We start from the raw sequence: 9,347 nt of genomic DNA, 5'->3' as shown, positions 1-9,347 counted from the left end.
TTATTCCTGTTAAGGGTCGCGGGGGTCTGCTGGAGCCTATCCCAGCTGTCATCGGGAGAGAGGCGGGGTACACCCTGGACAGGTCTCCAGTCCATCGCAGGGCCCCTTTAAAACAACACCTCCCAAACAATGAATACTTTGATAAAACAACTATAACTCTTATTCTTTTTCCCTCACTTTGTTGGGTCTGCTTTTCTTTCTCAACTTTGTACTTAATTTTTAATTTATGATAATCTATATAATTCCTATCTATAAACATTTATGTTTAAACTTGGTAAAATCTCTGCAAATGAAATCTCTAAAGTTTTTAGAGACCCTTCCTCAGCTAACACTAAAGCTTGTATGAATGTTTAACTGTTCAGGTTTAACTGTAATACCTGATAGGTGTGGACATCCTGTCTTAAAGGTGAGTGTCAGTGAACATGGTGTGCTCCTTTTTCACAGAACTTAAGGCCTGGATGGCGTCCACAATCTCATCGTCCTCCACATACTGAAAGAAAACACATGAGATCTTACATTTAGGTCTGGAGTAAATAGAAAATCTTGAAGAAAGTTAACACCAATAGTTCACCAATGTTTTTCACAGCAGACATTTTAAACAACCATTTACAAAGGTCAGACAGTAGCAGGTGAAAATGGGTGCGCCAAACCCAGAAACACAAAGCAAGATCTTTCTTTTTTCTCTGGCCAATGACATTAAATACCGTGTTCAACAAATAACTTCCTCCAAACCCTTCCAATGACTTTATAGTAAAAGTGCTAATAGGTGGAGGTGCACATACTCCTGTCAGTTATCATAAACTGTCTCTGCTCTGTAGCAGCAATTAACAAATTCAACCCACATAAACGTATTTCCATCCTCACCAGTCCAGAATCATGTCCTAGTGGGTTGTCCCAGCTTCCTTCCTCCAACATCAGGGACTTCCTGTCAATCAGTTGACTGACGCTGCGGTGCAAGGAATGCTGGGAGTAGGCCTGACTGAGGTCTGTTTGGCTGGGAACCCGCAGGACGGACATGGGGCTGAACCGAGGGCCGCTGCCAACTATCTTTGTGTCTGTCAGACCCTGAGAAGTAGAGTTTCAGTGAGGGAATGATTTAAAAGACCATGTCAGTATTTCAAGTGTTTGAACATATTCAGATACTTCATAGTAGTACCAACTAACTACAAAAACACTAGTATGGTCCTTTAATCACATTTCCTCCCAAGAACATTTTTACCAAATAACTAAGCATGACGTTTTGTCTGAACTTCAATATTATTATTATCATTATTTATTGACTCCGGTAGCAGAATTTCTTTAGTTGTCATAATATAATAATTCAACAGGGGGCACTACTCTGCAAGGATTGGCCCTTTGGATCATTTAATCATATGTATGTTCAAAAGCAAAACCACAGCAGATACACATAAAGCACTTTCTCTTGAATCATAAAACAAATAACACCACTAAGGTAATATGTGGAAGAGCTTTCAGTGGCAATGTATGAATTCCATATTTACTCTTACTGCTAAAAGGTGCATGTGTGCACGGTCAGCACTGTATTTAAAGACAAACCAACATAATGGACATGTCTTCCCCTCAGGCAGCACAACAAACCATCCACTGTATTTGTATGGAAGGTTTGCGCACACACACAAAGCATGCAGATGCAAACAAAGCAGACATGCAGCCCACCAAAATGCACAATCTCATACCTCAGTGTACAAAGTGTAGCTTTTAAGTATAACGTTGCTGATCTCAACACAGTCTGCTACAGTGTCAAACTGCAGGGGGACAGTAAAATAAGCATTTAGGGTTGTGACAGCAAACACGAAAAAATAATCTTACTGTGGGGCGATCAGGGAGGAACACAGAGCCGGAGTGATGTTTAGAGCACAACTCAGGACAGGGCCTCTGAGAGAGAAAGAGAGAGAAAGGATGGACAGAGTGACAGAGGAAGACAGATACAAAAACAAAGAGCGAGACAGATTTGAGAATGAAAAAGAAAAAAACATTTAAATGAATTAAAATAATATTATGTTGTGGAAATTAAAAAGGAACGGTAAAACCGAATGGAAAAAAGTTACAAAATAAAGTAAGCCAGAAGATAAAGGTGGATGCTTTTATTTCTAAAATATTTTTAATGGGAAAAAAATGCTCATTAGGTTCTTGTTGTCTTTCACAAGTTCGTGGATTGTGAAAATATTAAATTAACAACGTAGGTTCCAGGAATTTTTATTTACGAAGCAACTCGTCTAAATTGCATTACCCTTTCACTTCACTGTTCTTTCTTTTTTTAACCAACCAGCTCTCATTGAATCTTGTTAACAACCTTCTCTCTTTCTCAGTGGCTTCTTCGTTTCCTCTCACCCTGTATGTCTCTCCTCCAGCCTTTCTGGTCTTCTGTAGCATGACCAGCGGAGGGCGCTCTCTGGCTGATGGATTCTTCCTCAGGGCTCTGAAAGGGAGAAAAATACATTCCCACTTTTTTTGTTCTCTTTTGTGCTCTTTCAGATAAAAAATGATTAACAGTGGGTATCCTGTTCTTTGTAAATGTACGTCTAACTTATGCTGAGTTGTACTGATGCAGTTTGACATATTTAATTTGAATACCTTTGTAGCACCATGCCCAGCAGTATCGCTAGCAGAAACAGACCCAGCAGGGCCAACAGCAAGATGAACCACAGTTCAGAGTAAACCGGGGTGGCTGCCATGCTGACACCCTGTTGACCACCATCTTCAGACTCAAGAGGATCTGCACAAAAGGCAGCGCAAAACAGGTACATTATGTAGATTTGTGGTATTTATTTAATTGTCCACTTTCTGCCATTCTTTGCAAACAATTTTATCACGTCAATTTTATCATCACAATGAAGCTAAATAAAGACTGTGTGTTTGTTACCGATGCCTGTGGCTGGGCTGTATCTGACGGTGGGAGTGCTGGCACTGCCACTGTTTGTGGTACAGGTCACCTGAAATGACAGAGCTAAGGAGAACAGAACAAGAGCGACAAAGAAAGACACCATTGTAGGTTAAAATGAAATCAGAACATTGTTAGGTAGACCTGACACTAAATCAGACTGTCTGCTCTCTGTAAGGTTGTTTAAAGTACAGTATATAAACAAATGCAATCAGACTAGTTGAGACACATTAATACACTGAAACAAAGAGAAAGAAAAACATAATTTTGTGGTACTAATTGAAGGGAAGCTATTCTTTACTCTCAGTTCCATAAACTTATCTGCTGTATCTCCCTCTACACTCATCTCATACAGCTTATTTACTAATGACTAATAGTTATTTAATACAACACACTGATACACATGTGCTCTCACTTTTCTGTGAGGTGCGTGGAATATGCAGATAGCTGTAGAAGCCGGTATAGACCCTAAGCTGGCTCTCAGTCACGCTGTACTCCTTCAGGTAGCCGTTGAGGGAGAAGGTACCCGTCCAGTCCAGCCAAATAACTGTCAGGTTACTGTCCACCGAGAAGGGAGACACATACTGGGGAGCTGAAGAGACAAATAAAGGATATAAAGAATGTGTTTTTATGCTTCTTATAACTGTTTAGCTGTGATGTTTCAGGGACTGAATTTGTTACCTTCGCTGAGTGTGCTGACGGTTGTCCAGTTGGAGGCAGTGCTGCCCATGTTATTGAAGCAGGCAGCTCTCAACTCATAGGTGGAGTATGGTTGGAGACCTGCACAGTTTAGTTGTGTTTAGTCAGAATCAGAACAACAAATGTATTTTTCTGCACTTTTTTTTTTTTCAATACTGAACATATATTTGCGATCATTCTTCCTTATTCTATTTTATAATTTTCCAATGAGAACAGTATCAATACACTGTTTTCCATTTTTGTGTGTGTCTGGACACTGTGGGTTTAAAAAACATCACCTGTAACATTGTAGCTCCTCTTTTTGCCAAAGAAACAGATTTCCATCGGTCCTTCAACGCAGGGGAGGGGAACAGGCTGGACGGGCTGTGGGCACGGCGATCTGATATGTAGCTCACAGCTGGACACAGGAAGAGTGAGTGAGATTATGGTGTATGTTTAGGGCACTCATGCACTGTGCACTTTTTGAGATTTCTCCCTACCTCTCAATGACTCCATTAGGAGCCAAAGGCTCATCCCATTCCATCTGAACAGAGCGGGAGGTCAGGGTGACAGGGCGAGGAGGAGGCTGATGGGCTGGTGGGGCAGCCAGGGTGTGGAGCTCCGTCAGCGGACCCCGGGTACAACACTGGCAAATATTAAAAAAGAAGAAGAAAATAACATTCTGCTGTAGTCTTTCATTGTGGAAATGTTACTGTTGAGTCAAGTAATGTTGAGAAATATTTTCATTGAATCCTCAAGTCAGTCTGAACTGCTTTTATTTCTGATCTGCTGACCAGATATTACTTTCATGATTATACAGAGCCGTACACACGCCAACAAATAGATATATCTATATATCTCTATATATAGATATAGATATATCTATATATATTGTATTTTTACCTGATAACAGGTACAGGCTTCTAGTCCTATCCAGTACTGGGAGTAAGGACGTAAACCATGGAGTGTCTGTTGATGGGACGTCCCCTCTGAGAGCTACAGGAAGAAGACATTGTGGAGTGACATAATGGTTTTAGTGATCAGGAAGGGGTTGTAACTGTTGAGTGACAACCAAGTATTGTTATATAAAATATTAAGCTGTTTACCAGAGTGTGATTGTTGTGGTCCAGTGAGAACACTCTGTAAAGACTAACAATCCCATTGGGTCTGGCTGGAGGGTGGATGGCCACCACGGCTGAGGTTGCCGAAACATGCAGGAAAATAGGGAGGCCTACACCATCAGGTGGGGCAGGTCCTGTTCTGCCACTGACCCATGGGCTGCCAGAACGACCAGCAGAATTCACTGCCCACACCTGTCGGTCAAAACCACACATTTGCAGGTATAACAGACGGTGAATAATAGCAAGGCAAATACAAGAAAACTTTTTTTCTCCCATCATCAGGATTTTTGATGCATTTTATGAACTCTTAATGATGAAGGCTTCTCTTAATTACCCAGTATCCACCAGACCAACAGAAGGGTATAAGTCAATTCACTGGTCCATCCATCAAAACTACCATCAGCAGTGAGAGCAAAACCTTTTCACCATGCAACCCAACACTAACATATCTGCATGACAATTACTTTTCACCTTCATCAAGGAGTTATTCACACACACACACAAACACGCACACACGTACACACACACAGTAATCTTATTTGTGTGCCTGTGTTGTGTATAATTAGAGGGTGTACACAGCACAGGGTCAGGCAGGGTGGAGATTTGCATGTGTAAGTCATCTGTAGCCTGTCAGAAGTAGTGCAGAAGGCAGATGGATGGGTCTGAGGTTTAGTGTTGAAAGTGTGTGTCTGTGTGTGTGGTTTGTTGTTTGTGGCTATGATTGCGAGATTTCTGCGTGCACGGGTGTGCATGCAAGAGTGTTAAGAGTTGAATTAACCTCAATAATAGTCAATTAGGCTGTGATCAATCAGACTGATTGATCTAACTGACAGCACAGATGGACTGAGATGGGAGAAGGGAAAGAAGAATGAGGGATGGAGAGACCGGGGTGAGGAAGACAGGATGAAGGGTGGACAAGATGCAAGAGAAGAAGCAGGAAAACAAGGCCCAGAACCAAGAGGAATTTTGAATGAATGATAAAAATCATGCAAAAAAGGGAAAAAACAGCTCAAAAACAATTTTCTTTTGATGAAGAAAACAATATTTTCTGTTGTGTAAACAGGATAATAGTAGAGATTATTACATGTAATCATAAAAGACTGAAGCTTTTTTCTAAGAATTTGTAGTTATTGCTGTACATCCAGATTTGACTAACATAGGCTTACTGCAAGTCACTGGAGTTTTTATTTAAATACACAGACATCATCGTCTTCATACTAAATGTCACTGTGTAAAAAAATAATTCTAATAAAGAAAGGACGAATATCAAATATCATCTCCATATTTGTTGCCCTCTCTATGAAACTGTCTGCTGTGTTTAAAAAGGCTAAGAGGAACTGATGTGACTGGCCATCCCAGTGTCCCACTCTGAGTCCATCCAAGCACATACTGCATCTTTCCTGTTAATAGTGTTCTCACCCTGTTTGATTCTCTTTTCCACGTTTAACAACTGTTGTTTGCTGCACTTTATTTGTGTTATTTAAAATGTGTGTGCAGTTAATTAATGGATTCAGATTAACAGCTTTACAGCAAAACACTGCAATAGTATAGAGGTAAAAAGAGGACATATGAACCAGGAAGCCATGTGTGAAGGCTTACTACGCATTAGTTAAAAATCCAGATATGTAATATAAATACTCTACTGGTACAGTCTGGACGGCTGCACATGTTTCACTCACCAATTTAGTATGCTGCCAAAGATGTCTCAGTATCAACTAGATGTTATTTTACTGAACGTAGCCTAAAGTAACAGGAGCAACTACACAGTCAGTGACTGTCATACATACTTGAATTCAACAAGTAAGGAACATAAAGATGGGGTTCAGTGGATGGATTTCAGCCAATTCATCAGAAAATTTAACTAAATATAATAACACAAAAAATTGTGGCCACATCTAAACATCATCTAAGAAACATCATCAACTAAGAAGAATCAGCTATTAATTACATTTATGTATGATACCCTTGATACAGACAAATGTCTATAAAATATTTGCTATAGTAGTCATTACTAAAGTTTGGATTCTAGGAGAAATCCAATAAAATGAGCTGCAATGACAAATTAATGTGAGAAGGTTTCAGAAAAGCAGAATGAATCTGGACACATGAATAGCAAGTGTCCTTATAGTATTATGGTAAGTCCTTCTGTGTCATTGATGAAGAATGCAGAACAGCAAGAGGGTTGAAAGAAAGCCTTAAATTAATATTGTATATTTAAATCACAGTTATGTAAATGAGAAATTAACTGTTATTGATTATTAATAAAACAATGCATATGAATACTATGAAATTTGAATGGCACACAGAGGTGACTTATCTCTGTTATCTTACAAATAATTTAATTTCTTCTTTATTTCTGAAATTGAACAGTTAGTTTAACTCCAACTATGGCGACAAAGTCTAGATTGCAGCTTCTACTGCACAGGTGTCAAACTGATCCGTGAAAGGGCCGCTGTGGCTGCAGGTTTTCATTCCAACCATGCAGCAGCACACCTGACTTGGCTCAATCAATCAACTGACCTGCCTTCACGCAGTCATTTCAGGTGTCCTCTTGCTTGATTGGAACAAAAACTTGCCAGCCACACCCACTGCATGGGTGCTGCATGGTTGGAATGAAAACCTGCAGCCACAGCGGCCCTTTCACGGATCAGTTTGACACCCCTGTCTGCTTCACTGTTAACCTTTGGTCAACAAACTTTTACTGTTATTGTAATCACATATTTGCAGCACCATATTAATGGAACAGAGGGAGCAGACAAAAAGCCTCATTAAACAGCTTGAAAGAAAGTGCCATAGCATATTCTTTACAACATAGGTCCTGTGCAGGAACTGTAACTTGACTTGTTGCTCAGAGCGGTTTTGATTAAATTCACTTCTGTCGTCATACAGAGTTATTGGCTGCAGCAATAAAATATCTCTACCCAGCAACAACCATGTTCTTTGCCTGGATAGCAACACAGTTAAAGTCTCAAAGTGACGCACGAGTTTGGGCTTGATTAAGAAGTTTGTGCCACTTAGACAGAACAAGGAAAAAGTTCAAAAGTAAAGTCGGTCCAGATCACCTTGCCCTTGATCCAGTGCTAAAAGGTAGAATTCATCTCCTCGTCCGTATTTCATCTGTGGGCTTTTTACTGCTTTCTCTCCTCTCTTTTCCTATTGGGCCGTGGTTTGGCTTATTACAGACAAAATAAAAATACACCCTGTTGGCTGCCATGGCAGCAAATGAGCCGCCATGGCAACAAACGCCTCCAGGAAACTTCCATATAGTATTCGAGCCTTTTTATTGGACGGCTGGACTGCGGATTCGATTTGAGTGCTCTGATAGGCCAACAGAGCTTCTTGGCGGGTGCATCTACTTGGGGTGAAGGGGCTAAGTTGTGTGAAAGTGGGCAGTAATTAAAACCAAGCATAAAGCTGTCAATAGGAGCTTATGACCCAGTGTAATTAGCCTAATATGATTTCTCTCTCAGCACTGTGGCGTGCTAAACTAAACTGACTCGTCCTTGTGTACGCCTGAAACGTAGAGAGAGAAGGATGAGGGCCAGATAGGAACGTAGACAGATTAACAGCTAAATAAAAATAAAGTCAGGCAGATAGACAGAAAGACAAACTGGTAGGTAGGAGGTAAGTGGACAGACTGATAGATCGATATACCAGCAGAGAAAACATTCTGCCTGCCATTTCTCTCTGTTTCCAAAAACTAAGTGATAGCTTCAAATGAAATATCCATAAATGTATACAGTTCCTTAGCTCTCTCACACACACACACACACTCTGACACATGTTTACGGGCACACACAAACACACAGAATACTACTGTGTAGATGTGTTTATGGCCAGCACACACACACCACCACCTTGTCCACATACCCGAATCCCCCACTAGCAAATCCTCAGGGGACGTGTAGCGGTCACCATTAAAAGGTCTTTCCAATACAAGCTCTGTTACCAAGGAGGCTAACAGTTAATTCGATTGGCTGGCTGGTAATCAGGAAGTGGGGTGCTCAGAGGGCCCAGTGATTAATGGCTCTGTTGCCCGCTCGTCATCTCCCAAAGCTCCTCCCTCCCTCCCTCCTCATGTCATAAATTAGGACCCTCGTAAATAAAGACGGCACCACAATCAAGCAAACTCAATCAATTACAGCGGTTCTCTGGCCTCGGCTCATATGTCTGACAGGCAGGAATGCTAATGTTATTGTTGCTTCCAAAGGGCTAACCTGTCAATTAGTGTACCAATGCACAGGCACAACACCATGAATATGGACCGCTCCATTTAACACCTGTCTGATTACACGGCTTGTGTGTTTGTGTGTGTCTGTGATTGTTCGTGTGTATGGATGCTGTTTTAGTTGATGCAAAACACTGAGACAATGATCTGTTTATCTGGGTGGGTGTGTGTGTGTGTATTTCGTGTGTGTGACCAGACTTTTACAAAACATCTCATTGTGAAAGCAGGCTACATCGTCTGATGAGTCAGTCACATCAGTCTCATCTGCAAGAGAGGTTCACAATAAAACATTTAACTCTGTTCCCATGTCCGATCCAAAGGACAAAACACGGTGAACATTTCTGTTCTGTAGACTGTATTTTTCAGCCTTTACACGGACATATCTGAAAAACCCACTTGCAGTTTTCTTACTATTATT

At 40.8% G+C, this 9,347-nt stretch overlaps 1 protein-coding gene across 1 annotated transcript in view; it reads right to left on the bottom strand.

Moving 5' to 3' along the window:
• Nucleotides 1-400: 400 nt before the first annotated feature.
• The window catches only part of ush2a (Usher syndrome 2A (autosomal recessive, mild)), a gene marked incomplete at its 3' end in the record, with an annotated part of 180,403 nt that continues 171,456 nt past the window's right edge, over nt 401-9,347 (bottom strand). The window contains exons 83-94 of the mRNA XM_084541903.1: nt 4,687-4,893; nt 4,484-4,576; nt 4,081-4,226; nt 3,880-3,998; nt 3,584-3,682; nt 3,318-3,494; nt 2,885-2,968; nt 2,596-2,737; nt 2,353-2,440; nt 1,698-1,766; nt 865-1,065; nt 401-490 (exon numbers count right to left, since the gene is read on the bottom strand). Coding sequence (XP_084398029.1) covers nt 401-490; nt 865-1,065; nt 1,698-1,766; nt 2,353-2,440; nt 2,596-2,737; nt 2,885-2,968; nt 3,318-3,494; nt 3,584-3,682; nt 3,880-3,998; nt 4,081-4,226; nt 4,484-4,576; nt 4,687-4,893 — 1,515 coding nt within the window. The remainder of the gene's footprint in view (nt 491-864; nt 1,066-1,697; nt 1,767-2,352; nt 2,441-2,595; nt 2,738-2,884; nt 2,969-3,317; nt 3,495-3,583; nt 3,683-3,879; nt 3,999-4,080; nt 4,227-4,483; nt 4,577-4,686; nt 4,894-9,347) is intronic.

The sequence above is a fragment of the Chelon labrosus genome (genome assembly GCF_963514085.1).
Source record: "Chelon labrosus genome assembly, chromosome: 3".
Taxonomy (NCBI): domain Eukaryota; kingdom Metazoa; phylum Chordata; class Actinopteri; order Mugiliformes; family Mugilidae; genus Chelon; species Chelon labrosus.
Note: the sequence above shows the minus strand (reverse complement) of the source record. Positions and strands in the feature narration are given on the sequence as shown.